This window comes from Thamnophis elegans, chromosome 7 (genome assembly GCF_009769535.1).
Source record: "Thamnophis elegans isolate rThaEle1 chromosome 7, rThaEle1.pri, whole genome shotgun sequence".
Lineage (NCBI taxonomy): Eukaryota > Metazoa > Chordata > Lepidosauria > Squamata > Colubridae > Thamnophis > Thamnophis elegans.
Window position 1 is genome coordinate 16,501,643 of NC_045547.1, and position 21,295 is coordinate 16,522,937.

At 37.8% G+C, this 21,295-nt stretch overlaps 1 protein-coding gene across 1 annotated transcript in view; it reads right to left on the minus strand.

Annotated features, from left to right (window-relative positions):
* Positions 1–21,295, minus strand: part of WNK1 (WNK lysine deficient protein kinase 1) — a 112,462-nt gene that overhangs the window by 29,603 nt on the left and 61,564 nt on the right. The window contains 13 exon segments of the mRNA XM_032221405.1: positions 2,253–2,390; positions 3,017–3,074; positions 4,483–4,629; positions 5,457–5,573; positions 6,165–6,327; positions 8,258–8,358; positions 10,211–10,675; positions 11,190–11,333; positions 12,196–12,267; positions 16,702–17,907; positions 20,693–20,812; positions 20,814–20,869; positions 20,872–20,947. Of these exon segments, the coding sequence (XP_032077296.1) occupies positions 2,253–2,390; positions 3,017–3,074; positions 4,483–4,629; positions 5,457–5,573; positions 6,165–6,327; positions 8,258–8,358; positions 10,211–10,675; positions 11,190–11,333; positions 12,196–12,267; positions 16,702–17,907; positions 20,693–20,812; positions 20,814–20,869; positions 20,872–20,947 (2,863 nt within the window).

The window sequence follows — 21,295 nt, forward strand, 5'->3', positions numbered from 1 at the left end:
GCCATTGTTCAGTGAATCACAGCGGATCATTAAGTGAGGTCTTGAGAGGACCACAACTTCCAACTTTCAGCTGGTTTCTCCATTGGCTCTGCTTGTGAGAGAAGCTGGCAGGGAAGGTCAAAACCTATGATCATGAAACACAGGCACTGCAATGGTTGAAAATCCAGGTCGGTTGCCCACCCTGGACCATGGTATCCTTCTGCGGTGGTTGCGGGAGATGGGAGTGGGAGGCACCATTCTTCAGTGGTTCTCCTCCTACCTCTCGGACAGGTTGCAGTCGGTGTTGGTCGGAGGGCAGAGATCGACCCCTAGGCCCCTCAATTACGGGGTGTCGCAGGGTTCGGTCCTGTCTCCCCTCCTATTTAACATCTACATGAAGCCGCTGGGTGAGATCATATGTCGGCACGGGATTAAATACCACCAATACGCGGACGATACACAGTTGTATCTGTCCGCCCCGTGCCAACTCAGTGAAGCGGTTGAAGTGATGTGCCAGTGCCTGGAGGCTGTCAGGGTCTGGATGGGAACGAACAAGCTTGCATTCAATCCCAACAAGACTGAATGGCTATTGATGCTCTCTCCCAAAGATTGGCTACTTACTCCATCTCTCAGTCTGGGGGGTGAAATTATATGCCCCTCAGAAAGGGTTCGCAATTTGGGAGTCCTCCTGGACCCGCAGCTGACTTTAGAACACCATTTATCGGCTGTGACCAGGGGGGCCTTTGCCCAGGTTCGCCTGGTGCACCAATTGCGACCCTACCTGGACCGGGAGGCCCTTCGAATAGTCACTCATGCCCTCGTGACCTCAAGACTGGACTACTGTAACGCGCTCTACATGGGGCTGCCCTTGAAGAGTTTTCGGAGACTTCAGCTTGTCCAGAATGCAGCCGCGCGAGCGATTGTGGGTGCACCTCGGTACACCCATGTTACACCTATCCTCCGTGAGCTGCACTGGCTGCCCATTGGTCTCCGGACACGCTTCAAAGTGCTAGTCGTTACTTTTAAAGCCCTACATGGTATCGGACCTGGGTACTTGAGAGACCACCTCCTGCCAATTACCTCCCAAAGACCTATTAGATCCCACAGACTAGGCCTCCTCCGAATTCCATCTGCTGGCCAGTGTCGACTGGCAACTCCCCGGGGGAGGGCCTTCTCTGTGGCTGCTCTGGCCCTCTGGAATGATCTCCCCGTTGAGATCCGGACCCTTACCACCCTTCCGGCTTTCCGCAAAGCAACTAAGACCTGGCTATTCCAGCAGGCCTGGGGCTGTTGAATTTTTCAACCCCATCCACGGTTACGACCGTTGCTGTATTTTTAAATTGTTTGTCTTTTTATTTTTATTTTGTACCCCCTTCCCCTTCTGATTGTTAGCCGCCCTGAGTCTCTTGGGAATAGGGCGGCATACAAACTGAATAAATCTAAATCTAAACCCTCCAGAGCAGGGAGGGTCAAACTTGCAGTCCGTATGTGTCACATGCTGGCCACGCCCACGGTTGATTTAGTGAATGGGAAAAAGTCGTGATACGTCATGTGATGCCGTGAGTTTGACACTCCTGCCCCAGAGTATGATCACATAACCATAGGAGTGCCGCTACAGATGGAACTTCAAAGACCACTCATAAATTCAAAAGGTCGCTGAACAAGTGGTCATTAACCAAGGACCACCTGTACCATCTTCCTAACAAACGAGTACAATAGCTTACGATAAATTAATCCAATTCTAAAATTAATACAGAACGTGTCTGTGTGTGCGTGCGTGCGTGTGTGTGTCTGTGTGTGTGTGTGTGTGTACGTAGACACAGAAAGCAAACATAGCCTAAAACAGGAATATGTGACACCAATAAACCACTGAATACTATTACCAGTTGGTCCATGTTTTTAAAACTTTGAAAACAGCTGAAAACTCATGACAGTTAATATTTTAGATCTTTCCTATGATCACATTCTGATTGTATTTAATCTTAAAATGTCCTGTGATATCATGAACAGATAAACACAATTGTTCGGGTTAGCTTTGGACAAGAAAGATTAAAAGCCTAATATAGATAAAAATGGCACGTCACATGTCAATAGTCATTCAAAGAGAATCTTTGAAGATGCTCTCAAACTCTAGCTAAGTATATCTGTGAAAGGTGGATGTTTAGATCAGGGTAATTTACACCATTTTTTATTAAAAGAATTCCAATTAAGCCAAGCCTACACTGGAAAGCAATACAAACAAACATTTTGTGGAAGAATGCTATTTAACTTACTTGAATCAAAAAGCTCATATTCTGATGGAATGGAAGTGAAAAATTTCTGTTCTCGCAATCTACTTTCTGGTACAGGACTGACAATAAATCTTCTTCCAGCAGAGTGGACTACCTGAGTAAGCGAATTAGGAGGTACACCTAAAATAACAAGAAAGAAAGAAATTGGTTATAGCTGTGCAATTACATGCAATCCAATTTCTAATTCAATGCAATACATGTAGTCCTCATATACGATGACAAATTGGACTAGGATTGTCACAGCTAAGTGATGCAGTCATAAAACGTGACATCCTGTGATTGCACCACTAAGAGATGACAATCTTGGCAGTCCTAATCATCACTGTAACCCAGTGACACGTGGGTTATTAAACAGGGGGTGTTTGATGCTATTGGGGAGTATCATGGGGTGGGGGGTGGGGTTGAGGCAGTCCATGCATGAACTAGGGAGCCAAGGGAAACAGGTTGTGGTGCCACAGGAGCACAGGGAGACCATAAGAGCTTACCGGAGTGACATTCCCTGCCAGCTTCCCATTGGTTTTGACTGTGGGAAGCTGGCAGGGAAGATAACAAATTATGATCATGTGCTGGAACAGCTGGAGCTTTGAGGACTGGTTGCAAGTACCACTCATTGCAACCTCAAACAGTTTCTGAATCAGCAGGTAGTAAGCAAGGACTAACCGTAATGAAATAGGTGATTGAAACTTTGCAGTATTTGAGATAAAAATCACCAATGCCAAATCATAGTAGAATTTAATGGTACTTACCTATTTTTTGTGGCATGGAAGAAACAGGATCCGGTTGCTTGAAGTCTCCATCCAATTTCTGTAACAAAGGAAAATCTCAGAATTATAGTCATAACAATTAATTAGTTAAGCTAAAATGTGTGTTTGTGTATCTATGTATATATTTGATTTCTATCTCATCTTTCTCTGTTTGACTCAAGAAGGTGTACTTAATGTTCCTACATCCAATTTTCCCTAAAACAACAGCCTGGGAAGTGGGTTGGGCCGAAAGAAAGTGACTGGCCCAAAGGCAGCTGACCTTCATGCCTAAGGAAGAACTAAAACTTACAGTCTAACAAATTATCCACTACACTAATCTGACTCTCCATATTCCAGCTACCCTGTTTCCCCAAAAATAAGACCTTCGCGGATAATAAGCCCAATCAGGCTTTTGAGCCAAAATAAGCCCTCCCCCGAAAATAAGCCCTCTCTGAAAATATTGTAACATAGCAGCAGCCATGAGGTGACCATGCTCATCGCCTCCGGCACCTCAAAAATAATAAGACCTCCCTGAAAAGAAGGCCAAGTGCTTATTTCGGGGGTCAAAAGAAAATGTTTTATTTTTGGGGAAACGTGGTAGTTATAATATATGTCACCCCAGAAAAGAAACTTTGCTCACTGAAATATGCATATGTTCAATTGTAAATATTTTAATTAATTTATCTGATATTTTAGTAACTTGCTTTTAAGTATTGTTAAATCTGCAAAAACTGTATCTTTAGATTTATTTATTAAATCTGTATACCACCATTTTGGACAGCTCTAGTGCAGGTGAAAATTACTGATTTAAACAAATACTAAAAATTATCTAATAATTGAAAGTTTGATGTAACAAAAACATTTTTCAAATGTTTCAATTTTCAAAGCAACTTTAGTTTCCTCACTGGCCTTCTCCCTAGGCACTTAATTTGCTTTTTCAGTTTGCAACATGGACAGTAAATAAAAGAAAATGGCCATTCAGTTAGTTGGAACAATAAAAAATGAGTTGGAGCGAGGGACATTCTATTATCTTTACTAAAAGACTTCCATCACATTTCTCTTTCCCCTTAATTGCTTACAGATGGGTACTTTAAAACACATTATTTAACCTTAAAATGGACTAAATTTGTAGTTCTTCCTTCCTCATAATTTCCCCTTTCTGTGTTATGGCTTCTTAAGTCAGTGTTTTTCACCCTTCAGAAATTTAAAATGTAGCTGGAAATTCTGAGAGTTGAAGTCTACACATTTCTAAACTAGAGACTACTTGCCACTGGACATGCCCACATTCCTGCCTGTGGAAACTAAGCAAAGGACAATACTGCTGGGAGGGAAGACAGAGACCCACAATTATTGATATGATGGTTCAATTTCAGATTATAAATATCTTTTGCCACAATTGCTTAGAAAAAATGAAAAGAATAGGAGAAACAATTTAAGATAAATGCTAGTACATCAAAATCAACCCATACCTGGTTCTGAATGCCATCCATACTTTGATCGCCTTCTGCCTCCATACTAGGATCTTCATTGAGCATTTCATCTGCCTTTTCTATAATATCTCGAACCTGCTCAACAAATGAATCTCTCTCTATTGCCAATATGAATTCATTTTGCACCTGCATATAAAATTGGAATTGCAGTAATTACAGAATTGCTACAGGATGATCCTCTGGAACAAATTGAAAACCTGTAAAAGATGCACTGCACAGCATTCTAGGAAACACACTTTCTTCATCTATCTTCTAGCCAAAAAAATGGCAAGTGATTTTCAATTGTACAATTTACTAGTTGAATTGAGTATTAACAGAACTATAATTCTGGACAGTAAACATCCAGACAACTACTATCTTGAGTTGGCAACAGTTTTCTGTATCACTTTGTTACCCATTTCTGATCACGTGGACTTTTGCAGCTCAGTGGCAGCCTTACAGCCAGATATGTCTATATTTGGCATAGAGCTCTTCAACTGTCACTTTTCATTGCTCACTATAAATCACTATTTTAATTTCTTCTCCTTTAAGGATTAACAAGTTTAAAAAGAAAAGAAAAGCAATACAAACATATTAAACATTCATTATAAATGTTGCTATATCTTTTTGCAAACACACACTAGTAATGACGGGAAAAACCTTGTCACTAAACATAAAGCTACCCAGTAACCATCTGATTTAAGTATTTTAAAGAGTAGTTGTTAAAGCAGCTGTTTGCCAAATAAATGATAGTTTAGGGGGGAAAAGGCAATAATCCCTGCATCCAAATTTTGATTTAACCATTTTCATACAAAAAAGCTGACTGTTCAACAGAAGGTAGAAACTGCAGTAGCATCGGCAGTACAGATTTTAGGAGGAAATGTGCCAAAATTAAAATTTTGGAGACAGAAATCTGATAGGGTAGATTACCAAAACTAATGCTGCTAACAGTGAACTCATATCAGCTGTTTTACCATTATAGAAGCAATTTCCTCTGGATTGTCACCATCCAAGTCAAATTTGAAAGTAACCATTTTTCTGTTGTGTGTTTCTAGCTGACATTCCACAACCCGATCACCTTTATTTGAAACCTGGAAAAACAGAATGGCTTTCAAAATGCAAACTGAATACAGAAGATCAGCTACAGACATCCTAAGCTCAGTTATCTAGTGCAGTATTTATTAACCAGTGGTGTGTGGTAGTTATCTAGATGGGACACAATTCCTCTTTCTAGCTCAGAAAGTAACATGCAGGAGAGAAACAGAGCCATCAGTCTAAAGTGCGCTGAGAAAAAGAAAATGAACAGTCTAACAAAACAAGAATCCTACAGGAAATTTAGGCTTTAAGGGTTAAGACAAAGTAGCATTTTATTCACAGATTCATTGGGCAACAATTAATGGAAAATCTACCCACACAGTAACAAATAATTAGCTTTCACTATTTTACAATGACAGCAGTAACATCAACAGCACTACTGCAATTGTATATATTTGTAAATCTTACAATGTCATAAAATATATTAATAGGATATCTTTGAATCACACGCTCCCCTACCCCTTTGGAAAAAGTGGACTCTTCATTACTATCTTGGTGAGAACCAGTTTCTTTGACAGAGTAATCCCAAACTACTTAGTGCTATATTTCAATCAATAAAATATGCATTACTCAAACAGGTAACTCACATTAAGAATTCTCAGTTTGGGACGTGTAGATTTCTCATGTCGAGAACGGCTGCGTACTGATTTACGATAATGTCGCTTTGTAGTCCTCCCCTCATGTCTACCACTAGATGCCGAAACACTTTCATTGCAATCACTTAAGCCTGAGGCAACATCTGAATGAGCACTAAAGAAAAAAAGATTAATGTTAGCAATATTTTCCATTTCACACATAAAACTGCTTTTACATTCTTATTTTCTTTTCTTTTTTTAGGTAGGTATGGGGGTGGGGTGGGGTGTTCTTTTTCTTTATTCAAGTATATTGAGTATTTAATCATTTTTTCCCAAAATAATGTTGTTTGAACAATAGCAATATATAGTTTACATATAATAAACTATAAATTAATATTTAATGCTTTCCCAAAAAAGGCAAAAGATTTATATGATCTGAAGAGAAACCAGAGTATTAATACTTTCCAAGAATTGTTATTTTTAACATTTTAAAAGACATTTATAACTTTTTAAAAGATTTTAGTTCTAACAGGCCATCTCATTCTTGTTAAAACAAGTGATCAAACAATGGAAAAATTATATTGTCATACATATAATTATTTATATTTGGGAGGGGAGAAGATTTTTGTGTTTCATACTGAATAAAATACAAAAAGTTCTGAATATTTAACCAAAAGGAATAATGGGAACTGTAAATTAGTCTCCCCCTCCCTCTTTTTATTCTGAGTGGGTTCAAAATTTAGCCATTTGTTGGACTGACTGTCATCGATAACCCAATCAAAAGAAATCTGGCAGAGATCATAAATACTGTTATTTATCTATTACTGAATAAATCTTACATATGTGACTCTATGTTATTGTTACTCTTTAAAACTCCCACATCAAAACAAGGAAAGCAATATTTTAAATTGTTTTTGCAATCTATAATTACAATAGTCCAGCAAAGAACATCATATAGTATAATTTACTATATAGTACAACAATGGATCCTAAGAGCAGCAAAAATCCTTCTCTAGGTGTTAAGCTTTGGTGCTGGTACCTTAAAGCACAAGGGAAGGTGTTTGGCTACTTGCCGATATTGCTCAACAAAGCAAAAAACAACAGTAAACAAAAAGCAACACACTCATTTCCATTTAGCATAATCTCCCAACAACAGTCTACTAAAGCTAAGTAACAAAGGATCTAGCTCCAATGTGGGTGGGTCACTGGGACCAGAGGTTTAGCCTTTTGAACTTTCAGACTCATGCTGGAGCCCATCCTCAGGGAACATCTCTCTTACCGGAATGTGTGAGAGTGAAGATCTGAGGATGAGCTCTAGCACAAGCCTGAAAGTTCGGAAGGCTAAACTTCTGGTCCCAGTGACCGACCCAGATTGGAATTTCCCAAATTATTCTGCGACATGTATATTTGCCTTCATTCAATAAAGAAACTATTTTGCGTAACTTAGAATTTGTAATCCCAACATTATTATTAGCAGTGTTTCTCCTGAGCCTAAACATGTGGTTTTTACATTTTCTCCAACCACCTTTCCTCCTTGCTCCATCAGTCCTAGCCAAGAGCATTAGGGACAGAACCAATACCTGCAATGTCAACTTGGAAGCATATTTAAAAGGGGGGGGGGAAACAAACCCTCGAGCTAATCGTGACTCAGAAATTAACAAACCAATGAGGACACTTAGAACAGACTGGAACAGCCTAATTTTGTTTTTTGCTCAGAACAAAATCAGAACGTTTTGTTCCAGGACTAGGATGAAAACTCAGGAGGTGGGAGTTTTGTTTAAAGAGCGGAATAGCATGCACCAAAATGAATATATCTGCAACAGACCAATAAATTATAAATACTATGCAGTCTTCTAATGTACGATATCATCTACTTTAAGATTCATCTTCTTCAAAAGTAGCAGGAAAATTATTATTAGGTGATTATGCTGAATATATTGGGTTCTTGCATGCTCTAAATATTTCAGAAAATGTATCCCAATTTGAAAAACACAGTTTTAGCTTACATACAAAATTAACTAAAAACATTCTCAAATCTTGGGAATAAGAAAATCAGATTCTTTGCTATCACAGCTGTTTTTCCAAAGCAGTAGCTTACTATTTACCTGTCTATTGAAGAAACTAAAGGAGTTGATTGTGAAGGTTGCTGCTGTATGGAAGGCTGAGGCTCTGGAGGTGCAATCTGCGTGATTCCGGGAGTTGTACCCTGCAATGAGAAAAATGAACATTCAAGTAACTTCTTAAACTTTTCTTTTAATCTGACATCGTAATCCAACCATCTACGCAACTAGAAGCTTTGAAAAGCACTCTCTCTACATCTTTTAAAGCATCTACCGAATTCAAACTGTTAACTTTCAGAGCGTTTCTCGTGCAAATTCAAGAAGTCAACTATGAGATTAATGTGACATCAAAGCTTGCCATGCAACCAGAAATCTTACTTAGCAGAATGTGCAACAGAAAAGCCAATGAAGAATGCAGGGGGAATTCAAATCTCTTCCATTAATAACAGAGCTGCAGAGAAGAGTTCTGAGGAAAGGTTTTTTTTTTCCAGGTGCTACTGAGAATCTGTATCTTATTTAAAGGGCATTACTAGCCAGGAGAGAAGTACTAGTAAGTAATTTGCATCTGGGAGGCCCACTCACTTCCCAACAGCACAGCCAGGGGCAACAAGGTTTCCACATTGGCATCACATTCTGTTGTAAGAGAAATTCATTTGAAAGTTAACATACAATATTAGCTGGAATCGGAAAACGAGACCGGCTGTATAACTGGTGCTTTGAAATTCAGTTTCTAAAGCACATTCCCAACAACATGCAGTTCATCCATTTACCTCTAATGCTGTCTGCTGGGTGGAAGCAGACTGGGGCACTTGAACCTGTCCTCCTAGACTGCCCAAAGAAACTAAAACACTCTGTTCCATGTAAGGCTGCCCTACTGCAGCAAGATAGCTTGGCTGAGCCAATGCTTCTGTGGGTAAAGGAGGGGACAATACTGCAGAAGGAAGGCAAGCAGAAGCCACAGAAGAGGAAGCAATATTTGAGTCTCCAATATACTGTGCTGGTAGCCGAGGTGGGAAGCCCTGTGACAAATGAGGAAGCCATGTTAGCTTATTTTAGTGTGACTGGTATGAAACAGTATGAAATAGACAAGAAAGGAGAAATTGCAAGCCAGGTTGTTAAAAGTGTTTTTTTTGCCCAACCACCATTTTAGACTTAATTTATTTCAGAAGCTCCAGAGCATATTGCCTTAGGATCATTTTTACCTTCCAAGCCACCATGCAGCCTATATCTCTGTAGCAAGCAACTACTCCTCTTTGAAAGAAGAGCTTCAGCTACACACTCTTAAATTTCAAGATGAACTATGCTACTCATGGTAAAGTTTTTTTGAAAAAAACACCCTCTACATTTCATCATCCCCACTCCCGTTTTTTTTTTTTAATTCTAGAGGTGTGTTTGGCAAAATATAAAGCAAACAGTATTTTCATAATCTACAATTAGAGAGAATATGCTGAGCATATTTTCACAATGTAAAAAGCAACAGAGAACATTACAGAACAAAAAACCCAACCAAACAAAAGTATATTGTTTGTACTCCCATTAGAGCATAGCTTCTAAGTCAAAAGGTGAAAACTGAATAGCCAAAATTTCAATAATCATCATCATCTTAGTAATTTGTCACTTTCTTCAAGCAATTCTAAGGAAGCATCTGAATTATTACACATCCCCTTATATTTAAGAATGAGATAAGACACGAAATTTAAATAGAAATTTTAACTTTTTTTTAGACATAAGTAGCCTTTGCACTATTAATTAATAAATACTAATTTTTAAAATAAAAGCATTACTGCTTTTTTTTTTTAAAGGTCCAGTTTTTAGACACAGATTTAGCTTTATATCAGAAGATTCCCATGTATTCCCATGTATGATAAACTATATTTTCCTATTTATTGTTCTTCCATGTAAAGCAGAGCTCCTGCACGCAAGATTTTTCATGGAAATTAAAACATTGGGGAACTGATGAGATTACAGAGGGGGACTTTTGCTTGATTCCCAAAATACCTGGTACAGAGCATCTGTAGCTGGAAGTGGAACTTCAGCAGTTTGTCCCAGAGTAGAAGGCAATCCCATGGACTGAACACCTGGCTGAAGAAGCTGTGGGAGCACCTGGCTGGACAGCTGAGCCCCAGGCTGCAAGAGGGTTGGAAGCTGGCTAGGGACACCTGTTGAGCCCACAGGAAGGGCAGTTGCTGCAGCAGATGTAGCCAGAGTAAGCAGTGGCTGGTTAATGCCAGCTGCCATAGAAATGGATAGAGATGGGAAGCATGGCTGAGCCACAGACACATGAGGTGCTGGCATGGGCATCTGAGAGGTCGAGAACTGTGGAAGAAGTGGTGGTTGTATGGGCTGTCCCACTGGGAGGAAATGAGACATGACTGGGGCAGCTGAAGACTGAGCAAGGGAAGGTGCTCCCATAGGTAACTGTGATTCACCCTGGATGATCGGCACTGTTTGGGAAACAGGAAGCTGGGGAGGTAAAGAAAAATAGAGATAGGGTTTTAAGAAGCAGGGTTGCAGGAAGCATGTTCTTACTGCATTAGTCCAAGAAAGGAAAAAAATGTTACATTTTACTTAGTAAAAGAGCATAAAAATATATTTGGTAAAACTAGCAGGAAAGTTTCTTAGCCAAGAGTAAAGGAGAAAGGCATATAGGAAAGAGCATTTTTAAGGAATGTTCAGTATGAGATTATTGGGCTATTGGTTCCAATATACACTTGAAATTATACATACCAAAGGCACTCTACATTTTTTTCAAAAACCAGCCAGTTACATAATTTTAGATCATGTCCAAACTCATGCAGACAAGTCTTTCCCTTTCATAAATCGATGTTCCTTTCAATTTCATAATCAACTATTATATTTTTCCACGCAACACATATCCTGTTATCTATAGTCCGTTTTTTTAAAATCCACATAAAAGTAAAAATCTAAACTTCAGACAGCCTAGAGGGTGGTTTAGAAATACCAAGCTGTACTATACCTGCGTCCCAGCAGGTACCTGAGGCATAGGCATTACTTGTGCTTGTTGTGTTACTGGCTGTAGTGGAGCAGATCCAGTGGAAACTGGTGGCTGTGGAACTTGGTATTGCCCAGTCTGCTGAGAGGTGGTTGGCTGTTGGGTAGTCTGAAATGAAGACATGAAATAAAAATCAGAGAATGAATTCACAAATATTTCATTTTTTTAAAAATACTCAATTTGGAATAGATGTGCCTTCGGTAAGCATGGATTCTATAAAGAGGAATCATACTGACACTAAAATAAAATGAGCAGTTGTAGTTTTCAAATACTCTTGGGCTACAACCATAATCAGCCCAAGCCCTCAACATTGGGGATATTTGGAATTGCAAATGAACTTTTATAGGCAATAGTATTCTAAAATACAGTGTATAGGTTGGACAGCTATACAATTTGTTTCATTAACCAATAAATTTTGTTTGGACACTTACATTCATAGCCAAATAGAAATGGAGGAAAAAGTCCTCCTTTCTCCTTTTTTCAATTTAAGAGCTGGTTTAGCCAAATTAGCCAGCTTTTGATTTAGCTGAAATCAATTATTGTTCTAAACACTTGTCCAGTATTCAGTTGTTTTTGCTTGCTAGTTCTTGCATCAAAACTATCAATATATGATGCAATGAGGGGTTTTATCTGCAGAACCTGGTGCTAATTAGGACTGAAAATGCTGAGAAAGCATGATGGGTCCAACTCTCCATGTTGGCTTCTATGCCAAAGTAAAATGAAAAGACTAAAGCAAGAATGGAGTTAAATGGAAAATATTTCTGTCTCAATAGCAGAAAAATGTGCAAAACCCAGAATATCTGGTTGTTACATCAGACCAATTGCTAAATTTATGATGGTATTTCCGGAAGTATATCATTTTTTTTAATCTAGAGCATTAATCCAGAGGAAAAACACTGAAAATGCTATGAAAATACTTTGAGGGATATCACTGAATCTACAAAATGATACAGCTATCATTCATCATTACCAATTGATTTTGCTGCAAAAGTTGTGATGATGCGGTCACCGATGATTCATTTGAGGATGGCTGCCCTTGCATCTGCATAGAAGGGAAAGAGAATCAGAATCAGACTATTGATCAATTTCAGTATTGGGAACATTGAAACAATAATGACCTAAAGTAATAATTGCCCTGAAATGGAAAAGCATTTTATTTTAATCAACTAGGACTGTGTGGTAATCCCAATTATGTAAAAAGGACTTCATAGTGCAGCTATCTGCAACACTTTAAAGCAGTTGCATTTTTCCAGTAATCAAACTCAGTTACTAGTATTATAAGAATGAAATATGTGTTTGGGAGTGTGTGTGGGGGGGAGGGGGGGTTAATTAAAACCAACCCAAAAGACCCTGTGCTACAAATAGGGACACACACTCAATTTCTACAGGAAAAATGATACTGATCTCTTTTTTTAAAGTTTAATTTTCCTACAGTTTTTCAAAGATTTATATCTATCACTCAAGAAGACAAAATGCTGAACTATCGTTAGGTGAAATAATGGTATTTTCTAGCCAAATCTAAGCAAATCCAAGAACCTTGTTAGAAATTTCTCAGAGATACTGTAAGAATCAGCTGTTTTTTCAGAAAAAGCACCCGAAGCCAAGGGTTAGTAATTTCAAATTTTGAATGAGTAAGCAAGCAAAATCAAAACAACACAGTTATGAATGGATGTAAAACTGGAATGGCAATGACCACCTTTTGCAATCATTCCCATATAATGAAATGTGTATTATGTATTGGACTGTATCTCAATATATAATGAAAAACAAATGTTTTCAAAGAAGAAAAAAATAATTTAGGTTTTAATACAAGGGTGGGCAAGAGAGAAAAGGGTTGGAGATCTACACAAAAAAAGTGGGTATTTTTTTAGCTAAGCTGAAAATATAAGAATATACGGTAAGAATTTTTATTAAACAAGCATACAGTGTTCAAAACTTCACGTTAAGGGGGAAATATGAAACACAGTTCTGGGGCCATCCTGAGGGGAAGAAATACTATTGTCTTGAAATGGCTTGCAATATACACCCTGATAATTATGTAACCATCTTGAAATGTTCAGAGTACAATTTGCTTAACTGTTTATATTTTCATTTCATTTTCCAAGATTCTTAGAAACCTCCCCCTACCCCCCCAAAAATCACAGATCTTATTAGAATCACAAGAAATAGCAATAAGTTATCAATCAATAGTACAAAGTGTTTAGATAGGGACAGATAATGTTTTGGGGCCAAGGGATCTGCTTGAATGTGCAACTTGAATATACAAATATATTACACGTATTTATATTGGATGTAACCACATAGCAGTTTATAAGATAGTGTTCAATTAGAACAGTATTTCTCAACCTTGGCAATTTCAAGATACGTGGATTGAACTCCCATCCTGGCTGGGGAACTCTGGGACTTGGCAGTCGACACATGTTCAAGTTGCCAAGGTTGAGAAATACTGCATTATTACATAGAAAAGTATGAGAGGGCTTGAGGTGAAGCTGCCTCTTGGTTCTACTTAGGGCATGCTGCAACAATGTAGAAAAACTGGTACTATTCTTACTATGAGCAGATAGATAACGTTGCACAGATGTGACCAATCCTGGTCATGCAGTCTCCATGTTCTCTATCTTATTAAAAAGTGTTAGCTGAAAATCACGATTGGTCAAAGGTACAATAGAAGCAGAGCTGAATGTCTGGCAACTGCCATAGCATATGCAAAATTTCTGCTTGGAATGTGGTGAATTAAATGGTAAAGAATAAGCTTTAGGAAATAAAGCAGAACAAATAATTGCATGTGTGCGAAAATAAGACAAATAGGAAGGATATAATAGATTAAAAAGGAAGTAGTCTTGATACTGTATGTGGAACTGCTGAATGCATGAGGAAACATTTATGGAGATTCTAGGTTATCTAGGTCACGGTTGTTTCAATGGACCCTTTTCAAGGAAAAACAAAGGAAGTCCAGTTGCCTTTTGAAAAAGCACCTTTGGGGCCTGCAGAAAACGGAAAGTGTGAGTTTAAATATGTATGAAAGGGCTGAAATGTATATCAAATGCATGAATTGGTATCATCTAAGCTGTACATGGAATCATATACAGGTGATAACTGCATGTTACAAATGTGAAAGATGGCAATGGAGGAATCAGGGATAGCTATAGAAAAATAGTGTAATATTCTGAATTAATTCAGTGCATAAAAAATCCTGTTGGGTGCAATGAAGGGATAGATGGGAAGAAAAATATAGAAAAAGTGTCTGGGCTATTTGAAAAACTGAAGATATTGCACTGCTTAAAAAAAGAATTGTTTCAAATACGTGGTTAAGCATATCTACTCGTGCATGCATATATGGAAAAATAATGAGTCAACGAACGTGACTCTTTTGATATTTATAATGAAGGATGAGAATTAGTGAAGGATGGAAGGAAATTAAATATTCTGAATGTAGGGCAGATTTATTTATTTATTTTTGCTGAGATCAAGACTGGATTAGGGAAAATAAACATTTTAAAAAGTTTGTGTTAGGGGCAAATATCTGTAGCTTGGATGTAGGATGAAAGTGGAGGTTCATTCTCTGAGCTTGTGGGTTGGTTCCCAAATGTTTCGTTACCAGGCTAGGTAACGTTAATGTATTTTAAAAAGTAGTAAATAGTAATAAAAACAACAGATGAAAGAAAAAAATACAAGTCCTATACCAAAAATGGAATTGAAATATAACACAATTTCCCAATAGAATGGATAGCAAGCGGATGTAAGGCAGCAGCCCCCAACCTTTTGGGCACCAGGGACCAGTTTCGTAAGAGAGGGTTTTCCACGGACCAGAGGGGGGCGGAAATTATTATCTATGTTTATAATTTTGTTTTATGTATAGTTTTTCAAACAGCTGAAGATTGCATAATTCACACACTTTATTGCGATATAGTTCCTTTATATGTGTTTTGATGTCTCATTGTCACAGTTTGACCACATTGATCAGCAACTAATTTAGTTTAATCATGGAGAAAGAGGAGCAGACTCCCATGTGTCAGTACTATTACACCTTATGCGTATCTTCAATGGGTGCCAATTATGGATTAGGGTGTAAAATTTCCTAAAATGTTTAAGATGGGGGAGGAAGGCAGAATCTTGGAAAATGGAAAACTGGGAGACAAAATTACTTTCTTGTTGAAGTGGATAATTTTATATTTGAATATATGAACATAATATATCGCTCAGCATCTAAAATTGCATTAATTTGCATGCATGATACATCTATGAAAATGTCATATGTGCAAAGTAATGCAATTTTAGATGCTGAGCGATACATTATGTAATCCAACTCATATTTATTTACAGGTCAGACATATTGTTTATAGGTAGTCCTTTACTTACGACCGATCGCTTAAAGACTGTTCAAATTATGATGGACACCCCCCCCCCCCAAAGCTACTTACAACCTGTTTTTGAAGTTATGATGCAAGAAACCCCCTCCAAATAATCATGTGGTTGCATTTTTGGCACTTGGCAACTGACTCCCATTTAGGGGCATCGGCAGCATTCTGCAGTCACATAACTGTGACCTGTACTTTTGCCAGTGTCCCATTTTTATTTGGGGATTCTGACAAGAAACATCCATTGGAGAAAATTGATTTGCCTAATGACTATGGTGTTTGCTTAACGACTACCACAACAAATGTGGTCCAGTCACATGATGCTGTGACAATGTACAACCATAATTCCAGAGTCAATTATTCCTGTAAGTTAAGGACTACACGTAGTGAGCCTAGTCCTAGGTAAGCCGGTATAAGATTGCAACCTCAAAACATAAAATCAGTAAGTACAATTCTCTCTATAAAACAAACTTTGTTATGTTTCATAGGATATACTCCTAATTAATTTTATAGTGGTTTGTTGACTTGAATTATATATAGCTAAATGTTAAGGATTCACAGCACATTTATTTTACAAAGTTCAAAATATCTGGATGTTCTGCATAAGCACAACATACATGTGAGCCGTCATTTCTGTTGATTTTACACTAAGCAATCATAGTATACAATCTGAATAAGGAAATACTGGATTAATTTTTTTAAATAAAAATGAACAAGAATATTTGAGTGCTTCTAAGAGCTCTCAGAACATCCAAACTTCCCAGATTTTTCATTTTCAGATGGTGAAAAGAAGCTGTAAATTTCACTTACCTGAGCTTCCAAACTCAGCTTCAGATAAGTAAAAAGACTTTAATGCAATGAAGTAATAACACATAATCTATTACACAGCCCTACAATCAAGATTTGCTTACAATCAATACACCCTACACATAATAGTCCCAGTGAGGATGTTCCTAAAAAGATAGGACTAGAATTGTTTCAGCAGGCAACACACTCCTGGAGAAACAATTTGTCCTTCGGTACCAGAGTATCTTGGGAAGGGAAAAAGGAATCTTATACTATAGTGCCAAGGTAACACTAAAAACCCAAGAATATTTGGAAGCATTTGTACTGGTAACCTGAGAATAGAATGCAGATGATCTTGAAACCAACGCAGAGTGTGCCTGTTCAGATGAAGTTCCCTGTGGAAAGTGGATGAAGATCTGTGAATCAGGCAATACCTTCTGAGCCATTTGGGAAGCAGAAAAAGATAAATCTGTGGCATATGATACAGATGTCCCAGTCAGAGGGGGCGACAGAAAATCACCAGTATCAGAAGAAGTTAACTGTGATGAGTCACTGGAATACCCTTGGCTACCATCCAGCCAGCTCTGGAGAACAGAACTGCCTCTACTCATCATGAACTCAGAACTCATATAATTACTCTGTTCCTCTTTTACAGGCTGAAGACGAACAGGCTGTAAAGTTCTTTGAGTAGACTCCTCCTGGTTAAAATCTGTGTGACGATTTCTATAAACACACTGAGATAAGGTTGTACTTTCTCCTGCAGTTACACTGGGAGTTTGAACATGGAACTCAAACACGCTTGTTTGACCATCCCCACTGTGAGAGAGTACAGCAGGTGCAGAATGTGGAACAAAGACTGGATGAAAATTCATCTGCATGGCATCTGCGCTCAATGGGGTTGATATGTCGGACGCTGGCAATAATGGATTCATTCCAGAATCCAATCTCAAATTTTGAATTTGTCTTGCCAAAAATGTCTGACCTGTCTGATATTCGAAAGCAGAATTCTGAAGAGGGCCACCTTGTACAATTCTCGGTTCAGGAGTTTGCAGTAAATTTGGCTCAGTTCCTTGAGCATTATAGGATAGTGTCTCATAGTGTTCAGGTAATTGAGATTGGTAGTGCATGCCCATTAAATATAATGCTTCTTGGGTCAACATGTTTGTAGCATCTTCCGAAGTTGCTTGTCCAGGTCTGTAATCATTCAAGGTTTGAGTCGAGTTCAACACAGTGTTAGCCTGAATGTGTTCTCTTGTGGAGTTATGAGCAGTTGTGCTCATTGTTGCTGTCTCTGGTGTCCAAACTGTTGGACTACCACCAGGGAGAAGTAGATTTTGAGTGATCTTGAACAAGGGCTGGAAATGGCAAGTTTGGGCTTCAAGGACAGAAGTACTTTTACGCCGTTGAGAAATGGACACCCCCGAAGGACAGGTGGGTGGTGGTGAGAAAGAGCCTGGCAGTTCATGAATGGTAGAAAAAATTACTTGGGAATCTAGGAATGCTGGGGTTCCCCCATACCGATGCATCACGGACTGAGGCTGTATTGACATGAACAAGACAAGTAGTTCAGACATTACAGAAATATATCACCATTTAAGCTCAATAAATGGCTCTCTTTAGTAACCTTATAGAATGGCTACACTTAGGTCATATTTAACACACAAAATGTTTTGAGTGTTATACAAATCCATTAAATACATCCATGGCAGAGACTGTTGTCTATAGGAATATTTGCTTTTGTTAGAAGCCGTTTTTCCAATCATCTTTTTATTAAGATAAATACATTTTGTTAGATTTGCTTCAAAACCATCATTTCTCCATACATATATCTATATTTTGCAATACAGTACACCTCCTGAGAAATAGTTGTCTAAATAGGAAGAGACTCTGCTTTTAAACAGCAACAAGTCTAGAGATTATTCATTGTTTTCACACCTCCAAAACCTAGTTATAACAAAGGGATTACATTTGTCAAGTGTTGCACTTTATTATGCTAGAATGGGTATGTTATCTCTTATAAAATTCTCTGTTAAACACATTCCAATGTGATTAAAATGCTTGGTTTTTCTTTTTTATACTAATAGGATCAATTGAGACCATGTTATCAAAATTCAAACTGTTTTGGAAAAGCAGCAGCAAATTCTCCTATGACATAGAAAAAAATGTGGAGTGACAATTAGTCTTAGTCTTTGGGAATGGAGGAAAATGTTTTCTTGTACTGTAGGAAAGTGATTCTAATTTCCTCTCCTTATCTAAAAAAAATAATTTTAATCACTTCTGTATGTTGCCAAGAAAATATATCCAGCTAGTAGCAAGACATTGAACTTGTATCACAAGAGCTTTACGTTTACCTCCAGTTGCCACCCAGAGATTAAACAAGAAATCCATTATTGTTCTTAACTAAAATTAAAAACACCCAGTGCATAATATACTGGGAGTAGCCCTAGGGCCCAATATGGCACAAAGGAACGGGGCTTAAGGAATAGGAAGCTTCTAACCTTCTTGAAGTCCATAAATGTGTGTCTTGAGGGTAATTTTCTTTAGCTCCCATGATAGTAGAGCAAGCAGTTGCTTCCTGAATAGATGAAGCTTAAAAATTGTTTCTGCCTTGTTCACATTGCCTACATGAAGCTCTGCTTCTTTACTGTGTCTAGCCAAATACATACATGATTTTACCTTCTTCATAAATGACTTGAAGTTAGGCGTGAGCAGTGAAACTTTCAAGTTGACAGATGAAAGCACTAAAGATATGATCTTGTCTAGTAACAAAACATCTGCAAATAACCAAGCTCAGACAGCACCCAAGACTCAACAGTTACAGGTGAATGTTATTCAGGCAATTAAAGCAAATGGTCCCGAAAGTTATCCACGCAGTAAGTAAATTATTATAGCAAATATATTTCAGTGCAAGTAAGTTTAAAATGAGTATTATTTGATTTAAAAAAAGATCATGCATCAGAGGATTAATAATATGGTAGTTTGTTACAGGTCCTATTTGTTATAGATCTGCTATAGAGGTAATGTTCATTATCTTCCATTTCCTTTGCAAATTTTGATTATTTTAATTGCTCCCCCAATTGATTTAATAAAAAAAAATCCAAGTTATCTTGCTTGAAACTGAAAAAAAGAAACTTTGACTTTAGGTTTTGATGATTAGAATGATTTTGCAATTAAAGAATTGGCTTGAAATGTGAAATATGAAGCAAAAGGTTGATGCTGTATTATGATTGGAATGTACTGTATCAAAGAAAGTTGGAAGTTATTTTTCTCTCTCTTTCATTCTACTGTCTTTTCTTATTTTTCTAATATTTGTTTCTTCTATATTTTTGTCTTATAATGAAATTTAACAAAAATGTATTTTTAAAAAATCCATCTTAGGAAAAGGAATATACACACAACAGTACACATGTATACACTACCAGACAAACCTATGTAACAGTTATGTCTGCCGGACCCTGTGAATTAATTTTGTAATCTTGTTGAAATATATGTATTTGTATTTCTATTGACATTTTCTTTTGTTTGCAAATTTCTGAAGGTTTTTTTTTTTTTTTGCTGTTTTACTGTTATTGTTAATCACCCAAAATCATTTATTTGAGATGGGCAGCCATGTACTGCAAATTATTGATTGAACAATAAATAAATGCCACTTTCAGGATTACTAACATATAACAGATAGAAACACCCAATCAATTGAGGCAAATTCTGAGAAAATGTTAAGTTGTACTATCCTAGGCTAGCGATTAAGTAGAAGCTGCTAGGAAATCCAGGACTGCAGGGATGTTTTTTTTTTAAAAAAAGGAATGATAAACCATTTCATATTATGCCAAGAAATGTTGGCCATGTGGTTGCCAGAAAGCCTGGCACAGAGTTAGGCTGTACAAAGTCACAATTACCGAATTAGCACATCCTGAAAAGTGTGCATTAGGTGACTCAATTTTTTCACTCCTCCGTATGTCCATGAATCACCACAAAAGTGTCCAATTATTGATTTTGCAACTACAAATAATTATTTAACAAATAAGCAAAGTTGCAATTATGGAATCCACAAATAATGAGAATCAACTGTAGTATTTACCTGAGAAAACCTTCAAATGTTTTTGAAATAATACCATAATTTTCAGATTCCTCCTATAAATTATGTGATACTTTTAAGCGTTTTCCCAAAGCTTTGATCAAATTAATTTCTAACTTCAGGAAGGAGAGGAATTAGCTTTCCTATAGCACAGAGTAACCAGGGTGCCTTTTTCGTCCTAATCCAATACTAGAAGCCAGGATGTATTTAGTGGTAACTTATCTTAACGTGTCAGGAGTGTGACATACAGGGCTGACAAAGAGGGAAGGCAGGCTGGAGCGCCGTTGGTTGCGTGGAGAGGTGATATGCATGGGCAGGACACTCTCCAGGGCTTTGGAAAGCTTTTCACCAAAAGTTTCCTGCGGGGTAGTCCGAAGATAGGAAGAAGACAGAGGTGCAGACAACGCTAATGGCAGGGTGGAAGGAGAACTGGGAGGGATCGGGGAGGAAAGGAAGGGGGAAAGAGTGGAAGCACAAACTGACATGCTACAGCCATGTTGAGGCTAAAAAAAACACAAAGAAATGAGCATAAATGACTTGACTAATGAGCTGAAACTCAGGAAGATAATCATAGCAGAAGACTGATTATAACAGACAGGGTTACCAAGAAACTTGACAGACATCACACACAAAATTAATATGTGCACCTTAGAGGCCTTCAGGTTTTCCTCTATTAAATTCCACCAAAACTAAATCTACAACAATATAGTTAGCAAACAGTGGTGTAGAAAAGAGGCATCTGCTCCAAGTTCAGGTCTCCATTAGGATGTTGTGTTTAAGGGATCCATTAGAGGTTTATTCTATTTAGGCATAGAAAACAAGCTCTTAATGAAGAAGACCTCTTTCTTCCA